The sequence below is a fragment of the Haliotis rufescens genome, unplaced genomic scaffold (assembly GCF_023055435.1).
Source record: "Haliotis rufescens isolate VD_foot unplaced genomic scaffold, xgHalRufe1.0.p SCAF_1, whole genome shotgun sequence".
Classification (NCBI taxonomy): domain Eukaryota; kingdom Metazoa; phylum Mollusca; class Gastropoda; order Lepetellida; family Haliotidae; genus Haliotis; species Haliotis rufescens.
Window position 1 is genome coordinate 22,680,044 of NW_025963779.1, and position 20,331 is coordinate 22,700,374.

At 40.3% G+C, this 20,331-nt stretch overlaps 1 protein-coding gene across 1 annotated transcript; it reads left to right on the forward strand.

Moving 5' to 3' along the window:
- Positions 1-8,534: 8,534 nt before the first annotated feature.
- Positions 8,535-19,826, forward strand: LOC124131713. The gene is made up of 7 exons (XM_046495180.2): positions 8,535-8,650; positions 9,295-9,330; positions 12,145-12,541; positions 12,939-13,363; positions 16,536-16,690; positions 18,464-18,690; positions 19,334-19,826. Exons 1-7 carry the CDS (start codon positions 8,605-8,607, stop codon positions 19,794-19,796), a joined length of 1,749 nt encoding a protein of 582 aa, XP_046351136.2. The 5' UTR covers positions 8,535-8,604; the 3' UTR covers positions 19,797-19,826.
- Positions 19,827-20,331: the final 505 nt, after the last annotated feature.

Consider the following 20,331-nt stretch of genomic DNA (forward strand, 5'->3'; position numbering starts at 1 on the left):
GGCCACATACGTCGCTAATGTTAACCTTAGACGGGTTTCGTCAACCAGGCCACAGACCTCGCTGATGTCAACCTTATACGGGTTTCGTCAACCAGGACTCAGACCTCGCTGATGTCAACCTTAGACGGGTTCCGTCAATCAGGACATAGACCTCGCTGATGTCAACCTTAGACGGGTTCCGTCAACCAAGACACAGACCTCGCTGATGTCAACCTAAGACGGGTTCCGTCAACCAGGCCACAGACCTCGCTGATGTCAACCTTAGACGGGTTCCGTCAACCAGGCCACAGACCTCGCTGATGTCAACCTTAGACGGGGTCCGTCAACCAGGACACATACCTTGCTGATGTCAACCTTAGACGGGTTTCGTCAACCAGGACACAGACCTCGCTGATGTCAACCTTAGACGGGTTTCGTCAAGCAAGACACAGACCTCGCTGATGTCAACCATAGACGTGTTTCGTCAACCAGGACACAGACCTCGCTGATTTCAACCTTAGACGGGTTTCGTCAACCAGGACACAGACCTCGCTGATGTCAACCTTAGACGGGTTTCGTCAACCAGGACACAGACCTTGCTGATGTCAACCTTAGACGTGTTTCGTCAACCAGGACACCGACCTCGCTGATGTCAACCTTAGACGGGTTTCGTCAACCAGGACACAGACCTCGCTGATGTCAACCTTAGACGGGTTTCGTCAACCAGGACACAGACCTTGCTGATGTCAACCTTAGACGGGTTTCGTCAATCAGGACACCGACCTTGCTGATGTCAACCTTAGACGGGTTTCGTCAACCAGGACACAGACCTCGCTGATGTCAACCTTAGACGGGTTTCGTCAACCAGGACACAGACCTCGCTGATGTCAACCTTAGACGGGTTCCGTCAACCAGGACACAGACCTCGCTGATGTCAACCTTAGACGGGTTTCGTCAACCAGGACACAGACCTTGCTGATGTCAACCTTAGACGTGTTTCGTCAACCAGGACACAGACCTCGCTGATGTCAACCTTAGACGTGTTTCGTCAACCAGGACACAGACCTCGCTGATGTCAACCTTAGACGGTTTTGTCAACCAGGACACAGACCTCGCTGATGTCAACCTTAGACGGGTTTCGTCAACCAGGACACAGACCTCGCTGATGTCAACCTTAGACGGGTTCCGTCAACCAGGACACCGACCTCGCTGATGTTACTGGTTATTACACATATTTCACTTGTTACATAACTAATAATGCCAATTGTAACTCCTCATTGAAGTTACAATTCCTGCTTGTTCCAGTCACAACTTCACGATTGTTAGTTATCTTGTTTCGAGTGAATCGTGAACAAAGGAACTTAGGATATCAAGTTCCTCTCAGCAGTAGATCAACTGATAGTTACGAATGTAGTATGCACTGCAAGTGAACTTGGCAGCAATAGGGACAAGGTCAGTGTTCTTCAGTTGGAAAAATATTTCTGGTTCTTCATTTTGGAAATCTTTTTGTAAATGCTTTGATCATTTTATACATGTTTTCAAGCATTTACTGTAACATGATCAATTGATTATTAATGTGACTTGAATGGATTAAGGTCCCTGCCATCACAATGAAAGCTATCTCTGTAGAAGACAAGTAACACAGTGTGTGACAGGGAGTAGGCTGACTGTAAACAACATATATCCTTACGTTGGTCATTTACCTGACACCTACATATACCCCACGATTTCTAAATATTTGTGTCGAAAGGACGGTTAACTTTGTAATTATTAGGAGTGTTTTTCATAGTATGTGCATTTATCGAAGGATACCCAATCTTATACAATTTGTGACTGTTATGTTTCGATACAACCACCCCCACCCCCCAAAAAAAATAAAAATAAAAAAATAATAAAAATAAAATTAAAATAAAAAATGAAATAAAATAAGATTAAATAAAAAAAAAAAAATAAAAAAATAAATAAATGAATATATATATAGTTAAAATAATCCTGAAGAACAGCGTGATCATGGTTGTATGCGGTTATAACTATAAACAATCAATTGCTTCGCCTTTTTGTCGGTTTACCAGCCTCAAATTTAAACGTGGAAGCAATCATTTCTGCGCATGATAAAAGTAACAAACTTGCTACCGAAATGTAATGCCCTCCTTATCGAACCACACCAAACAGTTAAACCTTCAGAGCGCTTATGAACGCTACTGATATGGAATCATAGAAGGGATATTGTCACATTGCCATTCTAACAGACATGGCTTTACTCCTTTTTCAACTCCAATAGCCCAAGACACGAGTGATTCCAAAACATTTAACGTATCAATGACAAAATGGATAGCTTTTCTTAAAATGTTATCATTTCATATATCTTTATTGTCTGTTTCGTTTTCATGACACCAGGAAACAATATGGAATATGTATTTCTACTTCATATAATGGGATCCGCCGTCTCTTTGTACTCACTTGCCAAACATATCAAACATGCCATGACCCTGAGAGGCAGAATACGCTAACCGTTTCGCGAACACCTGGTATCATCACTATATGATAGTGATTCATAAACACATGCTCAGGATATGGTTGCCAAGTTGTCTAAGGCGCAGCAATTTGCGTCCCTTAAGCCTTCAGAAACCTATGATCGTTGGTTCGAATCCTGGTTCGCCCCGATGGTTTCTCTATGTTTGTTAGCACCACATCCGTGCTCGTGGGCTTCACCAAAGTGGTAAACGTCTAAGACCCGCATCACTTCGGGCGATCCTCCCACATTACGCTGGTATGCCGTGATATAACTGGAGTACTGTTGAAAGCGGCGATAAACTCACTCACTAAATCCGATGTTACTTTCTGCAGGTCAAATGGTGGGAAAGGTTATAGTTGTGACTGGCTTTGGGCGTCTTTCTTTGAGGTTGAAGGTCCTGCAGCCATCAAGACGGCCCGAAGATAAGAAACATAGTCAGAAGAGAAAGACGAGAGCTTTGTCTATAATTTTAAAGACCCTCACAGGTGGGGAAAAATCGAATAATTATTATTTTTACAATATGTTCCGGTTTAATTCAGAGGAAAATTGGAAAATCTCAATGTCCTGAAAATCACAAAGCTCGCTACCCTCTGTCAAATAATCTGGTACCATAGAAACACTGTTTATCATGAAAAATTACCACATTTCTAAATTTATACTCATACATATTTTTATGTGTAAACAATATGTTACGAAAAATGTTAAAATCATATTGGTTTGATGGAGTTAATATATCTATTCTTGATTCTTTTCACTATATATTTTTACACTTTGTGTTGATACTGTAAATTATTGCATTAAATTAAGTTGAATTAACTTCAAAATGATGTAAACATATTATATTGCTTACGAGATGCCATGCCTGACACTGTTCAAAAGTATAAACAAAGTATCATTTTAATTTTTTTAATATTAAATGGGAGCAATTTGAAAGGTGATCCAGTGACAGATGGCAGCGAATACCGAATACCAGCTAGTGGAAATGAATCGAGATATTTTGCAGACAGAAGCTGTCGACAACCACGACTACTCCGACATACACACATTGTGGTTAGAATCTTGGGGAAGTATTCCATTTACCCTTTGAGTACTTTATTATTTACAGTAATACTCATGATGGTATCAATTCAAAATGCTGCACGTATAATCACTTCTCGTGGACACCATTGTCCCGATTACTTGGAACAGTGAGTGAGTGAGTTGGGTTTAACGCCGCTTTTGAAAGTATTCCAGTTATATCGCGGCGTGTCAGCTTCATGTGGGAGGAAAGCCCGAAGTGATGCAGGTCCCAGACGTTTACACTTCGGTGAAACCCACGAGCACGGGTAGGGTGCTGACAAACCTAGAAACATAATCGGGGCGAACCGGGATTCGAACTCACAATCATAGGTTTCTGGCGTGCCCAAGGGACGCAAGTCTGTACAGCGAATCGCGGCGCCTTAGACGACGTTGGTTTTAGCAGTGAGGTCAAGCTCTGGGAGCATTCATCTATAGTTTGTTACATTTTGAGAATGTACGATAAGATATATAAGTGAGATAATGCGATAACGCGACAGTTTGACATATCAGACATGAAATATCGAAGTTCAGGTCCTAACGATAAAACACTCCAGTCGTTAATGCACTTCGTAGTTTACGTCTCAAGAAAGTGGGAGAGATATGTCTTACACTGCGTGTTCCACCAGTGCCACGATACCCATAGATTGTACCCTTTGAAATTAAACCCACACACCAACCCCCAACCCCTGATCATGTGTGCAAAGCTGTTTAGGGACCGACCAGTTTATATTCTGGGATGGAGCTGGAATTTTATCGAAAGAAATTGTTCCCGAAGATTCTAGAATAATACGACTATGCTTCAGACTTTTGAAAACAGTTATTGCCTGAGACAAATATGAAATTGTTGCAACGTGTATTTCTTAAAATAAAATCCATGCTCCCAGGTTTAAATAAAAAGAATATGATACAATACCCCAGCCCCGTCGCCACCCGCATCTCCCCCGGCGTCTTCGTTGAAGTTTAATGACAATATTTGCAGGCAAGAGGCCGCTTTAGGTAGCTTTCATTAATGATCTATATCTTATCGTGATTCACGGGTCATTATCTCGGAGCAACGCTAATTGAAGCTCCAAAACTTAAGAATCCAGTCTACAAAAATACACAAAAGGAACACCCATTAAATTACTGACAGCTCAGCACCTTCGATATTTGCACCACTCAACAAGCAACGTATCACAAAATGAAATATTATGTGACTTACATCATGTAACATTAAACTATAATAAGAACCATTTCTTTCTTCATATCAATGTTGATATTAGTTTCACTGACAGTAAGAATAATATATATTTGCCAAAAATGTGACATAAACATTATGTCTTATTGACCATACATAATGTCTAAATCACTGCAAGTTTTCCCCCTACACGGAGCAGGCACACGCCATGATATAACTGTACATACGGTTGAAGCTGTTAATCTTTAAACCCCGTGCCTAGAGGCCTACCACATGGAACGTCTAATTATGTTGAAAGTACACAGTTCTGTTACCGAAAACCTACTCAAAACATTGGCTCCAAACTGTGGTACGTTTCAAATTAACTAAATGTAACACTTGACACATTGAACGTTCACAACAGCACTATCCTAACAATAAAAACCGCCTCCGTTGTGTAGTGGATAGAAAATCTACCCAGAGAGCGGAAGATCGGCGGTTCGATCATTCCTAAAGACGTTAAAGATGGTGATTGTTGTTACCCTGCCTGGCGCTCGGCATGAAGGGGATAAAACAAGGACCGGTATACTGTGTCTTACTGAAAAGTCACTCATGTTAAGGCTGCGGCATGATATATCAGTGGGCTAGCTCTTTAATTAAACCCTTTCCATATTCATAAGAAATCGTCAAAAGTCGGCATTAGTCAAGACTAGTACAAGCATCGTCCTATGTAAGGGCAATACTATTGAACACGAAGTTAAACCACCTTTCACCTCATCTCACCTGACATTAACAACAATCTTTGCAAGCACACCGCCTCCATAATCTAATCCTCTTCTTAAATATGCTGAACAGCATTGAAAACGCACCAGCAATAAATCTTGAAATATTACAAAAACAACTTGAGCAATGACCGATGTTGATTAGAACAGACATAGACGGATTATTAAGAAAGACGACAAAGGAAACAGGAATACCACTCAGTAATTAACCATTCAAACCTGTATCATATCCTGCGGGTAGAGACAGCACGCAGTCCGTATAGCGGCACACCGCGAACTAGATCAAGGATCAGTGTGAATAAACGTATGTCATGAACTTTAAAATACAATATAAAATATAATAAACGGTGGGGTATCAAAACATGTCTTCATTGGAGTTAAAGCTTGGTATGTTATAGTTTGAAAACGGTAAGACTTGAATCTGAGGCAGAGAAACCGCTTCGGTAATGAAAGGTTCTGAGAAATTTTGTTGGACTTGAATTTGCCATCTTCTGCTTAAATGGGCAAGCAAAACATGACCCCCCAAAAAATGTCCCCGAAAATTATCGAAAAAAAATAATTTTGATTCAGACTTTTGAAACAAAAGAAATCGCTTGCCACGATAATTACATTGTTGCAAAGCGTATTTATTTAAAAGAAATTCAAGCTCGTGGTTTTAAATTTAAAAAAGTATCCAGTTTTTTAGCTGTAGCTGAAGATATATCTAATCTAGCCCTTAGACTTACCAACGAATGCTATTTTCAATTTAAAACACCGAAACTTCACACAACACGGGCTCATTCCATAAAACATCACCCGTCGATCTTTCTCACACACCTTCAAAACCATCTACCATTATAGGATTTGTGATGTGAGAGGGTCTTCGTGACCGTGGGCCCCCTTAGGGGTACTCTCTCCTATGCTTAGACTCACACAGTCGTGTAACGAGGGGCATCATTCATCATGACTTTGATAATTCAATCGTGTATATCTTTCGCTGTACATCTTTCCTTGACATACTACTACTACTACTACTACTACTACTACTACTACTACTGCTACTAAGCCTTTCACATGGATAAAGTCGGCTGGCCTGAAAAGTCATACAGAACGCTTTCGATTGCCAACTCGAACCTGGCAATGTGTGATTTTGCATCAAAATGTAAATATGAAATGTAGATTATTCGATTTAATGAGACGACCAGCCTTGGCACAAACACAGTACACCTATCTCGGCCCAAAAACTGATCTTGTCCTGTTTTGATAATTCCAATGAAATCATATATATCATTGGATTTTCTGTCCCTTTTGACACTAATGTGATTGACAGGATTCGAGAAAAACACGGCAAATATGCGGACCTCGTTTCCAAATGTCTTGCTTGCATCCCAAGTACCAAGTTGACCGACTCGCCATTGTTTTCCGGTGCCGGATTTTCATCGGGTTCTGCGGCAGGCTGAAGTGTTAGGGAGTCTTCAATTCTCCGAAAGGTTCTGGGTGGGTTTGACTATGCAGCGCTTCCTGGGAGAAGTCCCATTCGCTGTCTGTGCTGCCTACCGAGGGAGCAAAGGCCCCGAGCTGATGGTGAGCCTAGCCAGCCTGACTGTGCCAGGATCACACAAACCCTCTTTGCTGAATTTATTATCTATAATATCTATAAATACTAATAACAAATATAGCTGGACGAAGCAGTGGCGGGCTCTAAATGATATGCACGCACAAACGTACGCAAAAACGTTTCAAAAACCGTACGCATGGCCGTGGAATTTTTTTGGTATCAGGAACTCAACGGTCAACATACGCATACTAAATTTGAACATAATTGGGCAACTGAGAAGCGGTGCTTTCACAATGGTTTGACAGTTCCATCACCACTAGCGCCAAGCGAATGAGCTTCAGTGACTGACTGAATGAATGGAGTAAACTGTCGTACCTGCGGAAACTGCTGTGCTCAGGACGGTTGTGCCGACTCGGCTTGGGTTAAGTTCGGTGCACTGAGTGAGTGAGTTAAAAATTAACGTCCATAAGACGCATGGACAGGCTTGGTTTGTTTGTTCGAACGCCGTCAAAGGTGATCGGAGTGTCCCAGGGTGTTCCAAACCATTTCCGGACGTCAGGACGACCTTTCATCCAACCAATCAGAGCGTCGCTTACCAGATCATGAAAGTGACAGTCGGAATGTGATTTCGAATCATGCAACCTCGAAAACTTTAACACGGGATATTCAGAACGATATTTTAACGACTGAATCCGTACAATCTAGACTATCTATTAGCCATTCCACAATGTTCTTTTGTTCAGGTTTCAAATTTTAAATCGAGAATTTGTCAAAATGTTTCGAAGCGTAGTCGCCAATTTGAAATTAGTGCCGTAAAGCACGAGAAAGCTGTCTTCTGATTGGTCATACCATTGGTCGGTCAAAGTTCGCGCAAGGTCGGTCTGACATGACCCGTAATAGGATGTCCTCAGATCTTTGTTTAGCGGTAGCGAGAACTAAGACCTGGTTTTAATGAGATTAATATATTGTGTGTGTACTAGAGGTTATGCTCTATGGTAGTTCCGAGAATCATTTAGCGCGAATTACAAGTAGGGCCGTAGCCAAATTTATCTAAAAGTTAAAAAAGTGATATTAAGTATTTGAATGGATCACTGAAAAACAGTGATTGCACCAGGTGTTCGTCAAAAGGATAAGCATCTCTTGCTATATCGCCAGCTCCCGCTACTCACTCAATTTGCACGAAAAAGCGATCTGACCAGACAATCCAGCGACACAATAACACGTTGACTGATTTTATCAAAACCAAAAACAATGTTAACTTTGAATGATACTATTTCTTTTGCAGAGTTTAAGCAATGTATTACTCTATTTACATGACAAAAGCTCAACATGCTGACAGCTTGACTGTAAAGAATGAAAATTACTTCTTAACTAGCCTTAGGCTATGAGATGACCCAGGTATAATTTGTATATCTCTACAAAATCGTAATTCCCTCTATCCTTAATCTCTACTGGGACTTCATCGCACTTCTCTACCCTTAATCAGAAAACTAACTATGGCTTTAGGGTTAAGGTGTGATATAAAACGGCGTGAACGTTATCAGACCCAGTGACTGAGTAAGTACAGTGTGCCAAGATGTTTTCAATGGCCATTGCACTTGGCCTGCTGGCTACCTGCGCTTGTAAGTATTGAAATCAGATATTCAATTGTATATTTTGGTGATCTTTCAACTTGTGACTGGTTACCAACATTGGTGCCAGCTAAAGACAAGTTTGTTGGCTATATTTTGCTACACATATTCCTATAATCATAGTATTTGAGACCCGAAAGAATTTGGGGTTAGAATAACTAATGCAGGCGAAAGAGGCGACTGAATAGAAGGGGTGGTCAGGCTCAGTGACGTGACTGATTGTATATTATCGTACACCGATGGCGTTGGTCTTTGCTCTTTAATTATTAACTGGCTTGTCTGGTACAAATTCGATTATTTACAGGCCGTTGTCACATAACAAAATGTGTAAGGTTTCTAGTATCTCTTCTTGCGCAGATGTTTCTGATGTCGAGGTAGGATTGACACAACGCCAACGCAGGCTTGAAATAGGGCACATGAACCAAGAACATAATGAAGGAACATGATATATTCCATAGAATTAATTAGAGGATCGTTCGAGTTATCATTTGAATTCTCATTCAGAGACATTGGTCATTTGATAATCCAACGCATTTTTCACATTTGAACTTAAGACATATTTACTTGCATTTGTATTACTATGCTTCGTACATATCACCCTGGAGATATAGAAAAGAAACACTTGCATGTTTTAGATGGATCTCAGAAGCCCGAAACCTGTGCAAGAGTAGGTAAGTAATATTTCAGGGCTACTTTAAAGGCAGTTCTTAAACAGGTACTGGAACAGCATAACATAAAGAATGTGCACAATGGAAAATTGTTAGTTCGTGAATAAATATATTGCATGCCGCCGCATGAGCAATATTGCAACTATTAACATATGCGATTAACAAACCCTGTGACCAAGCCCTTGTTCTGCGGCAATGTGTGAAACTGAAATATTGCTAAAAGCGGCGTAAAATCATACTCACTCACTCACTGTTCTACAGCGTGATGTGCTGGGAATTTCCCGAGCGACGAAGCAATATATGGATGAAAGTAGAGAAAATTGCGACCGTGATTAAGTATAAAAACGTCACTGGAAGAGAACAGCCCGTCTCGATTATCTGCCGAAACAGATTCCATTTGGTGTAAAAGCAAAAATAGCGAATATTATAATAAATGGATCAAATCAAGCGAAAATATATTATGATTATGTGTGTGAGATACACAGTAGTTTAATATTCTGTAATTTTTTTGCCGTAAGAAATAAATATCTCAACACGATTCTTTTCTTTTGTCATGATGTGACTTGCTATGCTAAATGGATCAAACATTCGTTTGACGCCTTGACAGGAGTAAATGTGATTGTCCAACTGTATAGCTGCCCAATCTCATTAAAATCAGATCTTAGTTTTCGCTACCGCTAAACAACAGATGTGACAACAGATGGCTGTATCTCTACTGGCTGCTGAACAACCGCATCACCTTACTTTCTGTCTGTGAAGCGCATATTTCATCATTTTACACTAAGGTTAATGTTTCAGGATTTTTATCTACCCTTGAAGATCCGGGTTAGAATTGGCCTTCAGCAACCCATGCTTGGAGTAAGAAGCGACTAACGTGATCGGGTGGTCAGGCTCGCTGACTTGCTCCATGCATGTCATCATATCCCAATTGCGTAGACAGATGCGCATGCTATCAATCACTGGACAGTCTGGTCCAAGCGCGATTATTTACTGACCATCGACCTAGAGCTGGAAAATGGCTGAGTGCGGCGTTTAGCAACAAAAAAATAATTTTTTATTTATTTTTTAAATGCAATTTTGGCAGACGTTTCATTTCTAAATTCATTTGACCTAATCGGTGACTTAATCGGCCCTATAGTGAGATTCCCGAAAAAGACTTTGATATCTCACAAATTTGCAATATTTATTTTGAAAATAAAAACAATTCTGTGACATAAAATACACTTCATAAATACTGATGTATACATTTTTGTTCATACTTCAAACTTAGTTATTGGTATAGCAAGTATTGACCCAGTGTGAAAAGAATCTATGCAGTGGTTTTCAAGTTGCACGTCGTACACAATATGTCCTCGAAAGGACGGGTGGAAAAGCATGAAAATAGCGATATGATTGTCAGGGAAAAAAAACACTTATCGAAATCAAACTTTGCTCTGCTCCTCTTCTATTAGTATGAAAAAAGTTTGAAAATTTTGAAAAGGTTCGCTAAATACTATGTTTATTCATAATACAGGATATATTATGTTCCCAAACACTCTCCTACTGGTATTGAAACTGTACCCCTAATTGGAAAAGAATCCATAAAGCCGTTTTCAAGTAAAAGGTCTCACAAATGTTGAAGTAAACAATAATAAGTTCAAAACATGACATAAATCACATCTTTTCGGAAACTACACCCATCACATATCAAACTTTGCATTGCATTATTAGTATAGAAAGTGTTCCTTAAATTTGAAAAGTATGCATGTTGTAGTTGTGCGTAGGATAAGTATTGAAGTAAAAAAAAAATAAACGCAACAAAAATAATTGAACATGAAAAAAATCTTGGATGGCGTAAGACGTTTGGTAAACCTTTTTTAAATTCAAAACTTGCATGCAGAGCTACAAAGCGGTTGGTTTATGTACGGTATTCGTCTTTAAATCACCAGTTAAAGTTTGTAAAGCATTTAACATTGAAAAAGTAATTAAATTCGTAACCAAGTTCCAATGCTGTTTTTATGACAAAATGTTCTACAACGATTGTTCCCTGAAACCACAACGATGGTAAAGACGATGACGAACATCATATTCCACTAATACGATCTGGTCCCTTGACACAAAATACTAGTCTGTACATGTTAAAGTTAAATGCAGTACGTTCAACAACTAGAGTTTGATAAAAAAAAAACCTGTTTACTATAATTACTTCAACATATGAAAAAGGCACTGGCCATTTCCACTGATATTGTATATTCATTATTTAATTTATTAATGAATATTTGCATCTGCATTTCCAGCTTGTTGCAAATTGGTTCTGTTAACAGGTTCTGCTTCATTTGCCACATAAATAAAAGAGTAGGTCAGTAAAAATTGTCGTAGATTTTTACCATGTAGTTGTAATATTTTACTTGTCTCAAGAAAGAAAGCAAAACACGAAGCGGAAGCCTGGTTCAAGTGATAATGAATAACAGTGTTAATCTTGCCGAAAAAATTAAATGTGTACTGAATATTTAGATGAGTATTATTGCTTTAAGCAACTCAAACCCAAATATAAAAATATAAACCCTGATATGCCAGTCCACGTGGCAATGTACAGGGACATGTAAAATCGTGGACAATCAACATGAATAAATGAAGTCAAAAAAAAAGAAAAAAGAAAAAAAGAAAATTGATAATGACAGATACCGTAGTTTGAAATGCATTGATGTATGAACAGTGACTATTGTGTGGCACCTATCATTTTACTTATTAGAGAAGTTAAGTGAGAAATGCTATATAACACACATATTATATCTGTTAAAGGTAAAGTACAATTTTTTACTCTATTACTCCTAATAGGTAAACCAGCGTTTGGCGGCCCGCGCGATATTGCTACGATAAGCAGCTCTGACGAGAACGTTCTTGTAGCTCCAACTGGATTAGCTTCAAGCGGGGTCTATGTGGATGTCCTCTACTACATCAATGCCGACACAGAAACCGAATACTACAACAGGGTGTATGCCATTAACGCGCATACAGGGGAGGTAGTTGGAGCTATCACCATTACAAATGCTATGACAGGCTCTAGTCAGAATTGGCAGGGCTTGGCAGTCCAAGTCTGTCCGGAGCCAATGGATGGATCTTGTATCTTCGTCCATGATGTTGGACTTAACATCGTCTACATCGTACAAGAAGAATCTAATCCGGCTTCTTTCACCATGAAAGATGCTGCTAAGATAATCATGTATACCTACAAGTGAGTATCCATGCGATGCTTGAACATAAGGCTAATTTGCATTCTAGTTCAGTCGCGAAATCTAAGCATTTCCTAGCTCTCGGAACAAAGTCTCAACAACTTCGCTACAAACAATTCAACAGTATTGTTTACGTGACGCTTTTTAATGGATAGCAACCTCTTTTATTCGTTGTACGACGTTTCAGAGCTACTTCTTGCTCCTTCGTCAGGTGAACGATGAATGATAAAGGGGCAAGAAGTAGCTCTGAAACGTCGTACAAAGATTAAAAGAGGTTTCTATCTATAAAAAGGCGGCATGCATTCATGTTCTCCCAACTTCTAAATGCTTATCAAAGACTTAACTGCATTGTTTATTTTACATATTATATTTTTCTAACAATATCCAATGTTTCAAAAGGGATGAAGGCACCGTACCTACTACCAGCAGAAGCATCTTCGTCGACTGTCAGGGTGGCATCTATTTCTTAAGCGCTGCTTTTCGGGGACGTGGTGTGCGACTTTACCGCATTATTGAAAACGATGACAGTACGTACACCGCAGAGCCTAAATTACAGCTCGATATCCCAACGGCATCCTTTGGTCCAACGGCTGCTAGTCTGTCCCGGGACTGTTGCGAGCTGGTTGTGAGGACGGAGGATAAGATTTACTATTACCCCTGGGTCGACATGATGCTCCAACAGGATGATGCACGCCTTCTGCCTGCTGTAATCAACCCTTATGGTTCATCCATTGCTTGGGCGTTAGACGGGAGTGGATTCTACACAGCTTTGGAATCTGCACCTATGACGCTTGCCTTCAGTCCAAGAAACAAACAGGTTCCAGGTAAAAAGAACTTAAAATTCTTTTATGGTTGACTTAAATGGTTGCCCAGTCATCTAAGGCGCCGCAATTCGCTGTGCACGGTTGCGTCCTTTTGATGTATAAAAAATATACCTGAAACCTATGATTGCGGATACCAATGCCAGATGATCGCCTACATGTTGTTGTAGTTTGTAGCGTCCTCCTGGAGATCGGAAGGCTTGTAATACGATCCCTGACCGCGTCATATCCAAAGACGTTAAAATAAAGTACTTGTTGTTACCCTACCTGCCGCTCGGCATCAAGGGGAGATAACGTCTCTATACATCCGTCTTACCCCGGACTAGTAAAGTCACGCAGACCCACGCATATTAATGCTACCACGGAACGTATGGCCCTGTCATACTACAACGGTTTAGAGTAACTTGCACCTAGCGTGTAAAAGACAGTTAGTACGCTGTCATACGTCGAGCTTTCATCGAAAAACCATGATTTTGGCGTATCCATAGCGTATACATAACGACAGTTTAGCGTATATGTAACACATGTCTAACGTATTAGTAGCGTATCACTGACTTATACATAACTTATGACAGCGTATAAAAGCGTATTGTCAGCGTGTACCTGGCGTGTTCAACGTATGGTCAGCGTATGCCTAGCGTATGAGTATGACTAGCGCTTAGCGTAGGAGAAAGGTGCCTAAAACGGGCCGTATGGGTAACGTATATCTGGCGTATGTAAACTAGTGTAGAGCGTACCTCTAACGTATGACTAACGTATAATTCATACCTTCATACGTTCCCATACGCCGAAAATGTTTTTTATGCCTCGGCGTACTACAACGTATACCAGCGTGCTTTTAACGTATACAACTTACACCTAACGTATCCATAGCGTGTTTCAGCGTTGCCGGCGTTGTGGCAAAACAATCTCAAACGTCGCCATACGTTACTGCTATACTTTGTAGTGTGACAGAGCCATTAGGTGAATTTTGCACTTGATGTTGAAAGCAAGTTCGTGATGACAACCTTATCTCACTGTCAAGCATGAGCAAGTGTTAGTCAACATCAGCTAGTGTCGGTATATGTAAAGCTAGATTAGATTTCTAAGATTAGGATATTGTTTAATGCCGACAAAGAATAGGATGTATGTATCCACTTAAAAAGAGAAAATCGATCCCCGGGCGCGTCATACCAAAAGACGTTAAAATATGGTGCTTATTGTTATCTTGCCAGGCGGATACAATATAAGTATACTGCGCCTGAGCGAGATATTCATGTTATACTGCGGCATGGTATATCCGTGTAAGCGCAATAATCTTAACAACACGCGAAACCTCTTTTCACCTCAACTCACATCTTCACGACATGCCACATGGGGTAATTACGAATGATCACAATATACAAACACACCTACTTACTCTCGGTATATCAGATATGCCGTATTCGACGTAATAAGCGCCCCGCTCTATTAAGCGCCCACGGCGATATTTGCTAATATTTTGCCATTGAACAATCCCAATTAGCCCCCCTTCCGATTTATCAATGTACACAAGACTTATTTATTCGTGTATAATACGCACTCGTGTGTTATATGCACCCTTAATTATGGGCAATTAAATGCTGGAAAAATGTATCTGTCGTAAATAAACAGTTCAGACTGTCAGCATAAACCACGAAATTTATCTTTCAACTCTGTTTTTTCCACCAAAGTAATATTCTGATAAGAGCCCCCTATTTCTAATTTTCGTATTACGTCGAATACGTCAGCAACAGTATTATTTGTCAAGTCGGCCTGAAGCACCCAGGCTCGCTGACTTGGTTGATGCATGTCACCGATCCCAATTGCGTTGATCAATTCTTATGATATTAATCACTGGATTGTCTGGTCCAGACTCGATTACAGACTGCCGTCACATATCTGGAATATTGCTGAGTGCGGCGTTTAACAGCCAACCAACCTGAAACACCGTTCCTCCAATTTATACGTTACGTCCTGTCGCTTTCAATTAAAGGGAACTACATGTATTTCAGTTGCGGTAAAAGTATTTATCTGGTTTTATGTTACTTTGATAACATGAAGTCACACTTCTCTTGAACATTCTCTCTTGAGTGGCACATTATATAGTACAATAAAATGATTTTGGCTGCCCGTTCCACTTTCTCCATCTTCCCGAGGCAAGAGAGTTAACTGACTCTAAAAGTCCAGTTTCCATCCACAGGCAGGATAGTGATATAACTGAAACAGTGGACCCATATATATAAATAGACAAGGTACGTCACTCGCCATCTTGTCCGTAGTTGAAATCGGCTGTATCGTTTAAATTAAATGGAAATGTGTGCATGTCATGTTCACAATACCTCCCCACAGCCCTCCAAATACGACCTGCATGCCACAAACCTTCATTTTTGACAATTTATTACCTATATCGGGTGATTTTATCGAAATATTGGCTCAGTCGCGGCTGTGGGTCACGGAAGTATACAAAAATCTCCGCACTCAATGTCCCTGAGCGCTCTGATTGGTAAATATTCCCATGTGTGTTTGTTATGGTTGGAGCGCGGACAAATCACAGCACTCGACGCCATTGAGCGCGGAGATTTTTTTTTTACTTCTGTGACGTTCCGTGACGTACCTGTGTTTCCACCCTTGCCGAACAAAGCTGGTATTATGGAGTTACATTTTGGCTGAACTAATGAGTCAATGCCTAGTCCAATCAAAATCGCTCACCGAAATCGAAATCCGGTTCGTAAACGGTCGTGCAGATTTCGGTCGATTGCAGGATTTGCAAAGCATGGGCACAGCCAACAGATATTTTCCATTTTTTTCATGTTTTTAATCAAAGTACTCACGTGGTTTGATACATTTCACGATGTAAGACCCGTTTTATCACAATATAGATCTTGATTATCGATCACATCGTCCCGATTGGGCGCAACCATTTTGTGTGAAGCAAACGCAAGTGATACGAGAGGTGGAATCTGATTGGTCCACAGGAGAGGCTTAGAAGGGACAGAACTGGTAATAGCCACTGGTGGCGCTACGATCGAGCCCAGTAATAGCAGCCTAGTTCGGCAAGGGTGGAAACTGGACTTTTAAAGGCAGTTAACTCTCTTGCCTCGGGAAGATGGGATGGTAGCAATATGAACACACATCACAGTTCTCTTATTGTAACTGTCATACGTTATTTTTACAGAATCCAAGTTTACTCTGGGTAGAGTTATAGGAGGCGTTGCCAAGGAACCATTTGTGGAAATAGCGGGTATTGCTGCAAGCAGAGAACATCCGGGCATCCTCTATATGATGTCGGACGAGCAAACAACTGATATCCTAGTTGTGCAGATGAATGAGGTAAACCGAAACGTTTTCCAAATAGACCTATAAACCTATACATATATCTATAAACGGCATGTTTAATAACGCTTTACACAATAACAATTCCTCAGCAGCATTTGGAAAGGTTTCCGGAACATTTGTCATCGTTTATAACTGGGAGAAGAATACTTAGGTCTGATTCGCGAAGATGTCGAAAGGGAAACGTAATCGAGAAAGGATCTAAAAGCAGTAAGAATTGTCAGAACTTTGTTGGATGTAACGCACATGAATTACGTTGCCAGCATTGTCAGCATTTCGATGTAGTGATTTTAAAGCGAGTGTGCATGATCGCAGTAAATATTTTAAAGTCTTTGCAGGGCTTTTATAAGTAGTAAGACAATGAATACATGGAACTTATTATGGATAGGAACTCCTTTTATATTTTGTCACAACGTTCCAGATTGAATGCACTGACTCAGCACATAATATGTGATAATGTCAGGTGTTCGCTGAAAGTTATCTTGCCCTGGTGGCACCCGTCACAAACACATCCAATGGCAAGTCAAGCGTACACTTAAACAAACACTGAAAAAATATGGTACAAGTCTAAAAATGAAATTGCGTCGGACATATTTTGGTCATCGATGCGTCACTTCGAAAATGTCGAAAACAAGTGACCGATTCAAACAACTTCGGGTTCAAGATGATTCCATGAATCACATATATAGCAAAATGTGTGTGTCTATCTGATTGTACTAGTCCGGACTGATGGCGATTTTATAGTGTTAGCAAACTGAGATACCTTGCCGCAGTGTAATGGGATACTCCAATCAGACAGAATCCGATCCGACCAGTCCTTGTTTTATCCGACAGGCTAGGAAATAACAAGTACCCTTTCTTTTAATGGAAACACTCTAGTGGCAGACTTAGTTTTCATATTCTCTAGACCATGTAGGCGGGACCGACATAAAGGGAAAGTTGACTGATGGAAAGTTGATGTAACCTCTCTTGTAGATACTGTATTGCCACTGTATGCATACATCTAACTTTGGAACAGATGAGGTGGTTTTACTGGTGTCTTTTACCTCCAGTTCAGGTAGGTTAATCAGTGGAAGGAAATGGTTTATTTGATCGTTCTTGAACACCATCAAATCATCGACATACCTTAAGCTCAAGTTAAGGACGAAGTTAAACAGCAAGGAGGGCACAGTTAGTGCCAATGCAAACGCCGGAAAGGAATAGCCAAAATAAGAAATGAAAGGCAAAGCCAAAACCAGGATCGATGATCACCTTTGACGTTCAAAACACATCAATATACTGTGCGAACTTGCTCATAAATAATATAGGTTTCGGTAGTAGCATTGGAATATCAACAATTTAGAATTAGACCGCAAATATGTTGTGACAAAGGGGGAAACTATTTGCAAACCGATCATGTGATGTGTGATATCAATCATTAACATGGATAATATATTCTTTAAAACAGTTGGAGATCCTTAAAATTTGTTGTAAAGCTGAAAGAGATATTATTTCTTGCATAGGATGTTTGTCGTCAACACTCATCTTGGTTCAATATTTTGTACATATAACAGCATTGGAATATAGGCAACTTAGACGTAAAATACGTCGTGACAAAGTCCTTGTCATGTGTGATATCAATCATTAATATGGATAATATTTTTTAACCTCACTCCATAAGCCTTAAAGTCTAACAATGATGACTATATGATGACAGCAACCCATTACAGTTGTCGAAAGAAGTATATAATCAATTCCTGGAACTAATTTGTGTCCACGTGTGTTCCTCAGGGTCAAGTTGTCTCGACCTATTCATCAGGATTTTCCTTCCCGACTATAGACTGGGAAGACGTTGCTGTTGGACCTTCTTTTGATGGGACGCCGGGCAGAAGCAGTATCTACATCAACGATGGTGGTGCAGATTTTGGTGGTCCTGTGAATCGTATCTACGTCATCCCCGAGACTGAAACGCCCTACGTTAACACTGCTTATGAAACGTTCAACCTTTTACTTTACAGGTATATAGGAAACTTAGGGACTTAGTTGTCTTAAATAACACAAGAAAATTGTGCGAATATGTATATATATATAAGTATGCTGGAACATTAGGACTTTAAATACGCAAAACAATTAAGACACAAAATAAAGTTGGATACGTAATTTAATCTCATGAAGCATGTGTACGTGAAAGGTATCAGGAAAATGTTGAGTTATTGTGAACTATGATATTATCTGGAATTGTTAAATATTAGCCTCCTCACGTGTTGACGGCTATACCTCCGTCCCGATGGTCCAGTATCCTTCTAATGCCTTCTCGTTCATGTTAGTTGAACCATATATGAATTTCATTACCCAACTGGTTAGGACTGTCAATTCAAGCTCGTGGAGAATCTGTTTACGAAAATAGATTCCAGCCTTCTCTAATTGCCGTACGAGGTGACCAAATGATGTCATGCGCTCTGACATTATACCAATTGCATGGATCAGTGAACATGATCTTAATGACTGGATTGTCTGCTTCAGATTCTGTTATGTACAAGCTTCCGTCATATAGCAAGAATAACAAACAACAGTTAATTCAAAGCATGAACTTTTCTCTGTTTTTCTCTAACTATTAATTATCAAACACATTTAGAAATAATATGCATTCTTTTTCACCAGCTATCTCGGTAACAATATCGAAACACACGCTTTGATGGTGGGCTGTGATGGAGAAATCTACGTGTTTGGCTATGCGCAGAACTTTGGTGATCCTATCAATGTCTACAAACTGATAAAAACAAGTGTCTCCGTCTACGCCGCCGTAGTGATTGCTACCATCCCAAATCCGTCGCTTAGAGCTGGTCCAGAAGCGGCTGACATCTCAGCATGTTGTGACGAGATTCTCGTGAAGTACACTGATGGCGTTTTCAAATACAGTTTGACAAACAACGACGTTGCAAGTGCCTTCCTTAGAGATCCGACCAGTCTACCCTACATCCCAGAGACAAAAGGAGCTTCTATTGCCATCACGGCTGACTGCAAGGCATACCTTACCACTGAAGATCAGGACACTTCGTTCCCAGCTCCTCTCAAGAAGTACGAGAGGATTTCTTGCTGCAAGAATGAAATATATAATTATTAAATGCTCATTAATGTTGGTGATCTGCTGATATGCTTGTGTTATCATTTACTTTATATTGAGGGTTATCCATATGTTTTATAAAAGCACGACCAATACAGTGAGGTGAGGTGAGGTGAGGTGAGGTGAGGTGAAATTGGGTTTAACGTGTGTGTGTGTGTGTGTGTGTGTGTGTGTGTGTGTGGCTGCTTGTACTAGTTCGGAATGATGCCGATTTATAGTGCTAGCACACTGAGATATCATGCCGCAGTTTAACATGAATACCCCACTCAGACACAGCATACTGACTCCGAGCCGACCAGTCCTTGTTTTAGCCCCTTAATGCAGAGCGCCAGACAGGGTAACATCAAGTACCATCTTTTAACGTCTTTTGGTATGACGCTCTCCGGGCGGACGCTCTACCACTAGACCACGGAGGCGGTCCCCAAATACAGTGATGATCACCAACGACGTCAGTAGAAAACGCGCAATAATGCTGAACCCAGTGTCCTACTCAATCATGTCCCTTGTGTCTTCAGTTATGACTCTTAGTCTTCGT

Bases quoted from the DNA above. Each gene is read 5' to 3' on its own strand.
- LOC124131713 (XM_046495180.2), top strand. From the start codon at position 8,605: ATGTTTTCAATGGCCATTGCACTTGGCCTGCTGGCTACCTGCGCTT. The intron at 12,542-12,938 runs GTGAGTATCCAT...ATGTTTCAAAAG, and splicing joins ATAATCATGTATACCTACAA to GGATGAAGGCACCGTACCTA. The intron at 13,364-16,535 runs GTAAAAAGAACT...TTATTTTTACAG, and splicing joins AAGAAACAAACAGGTTCCAG to AATCCAAGTTTACTCTGGGT.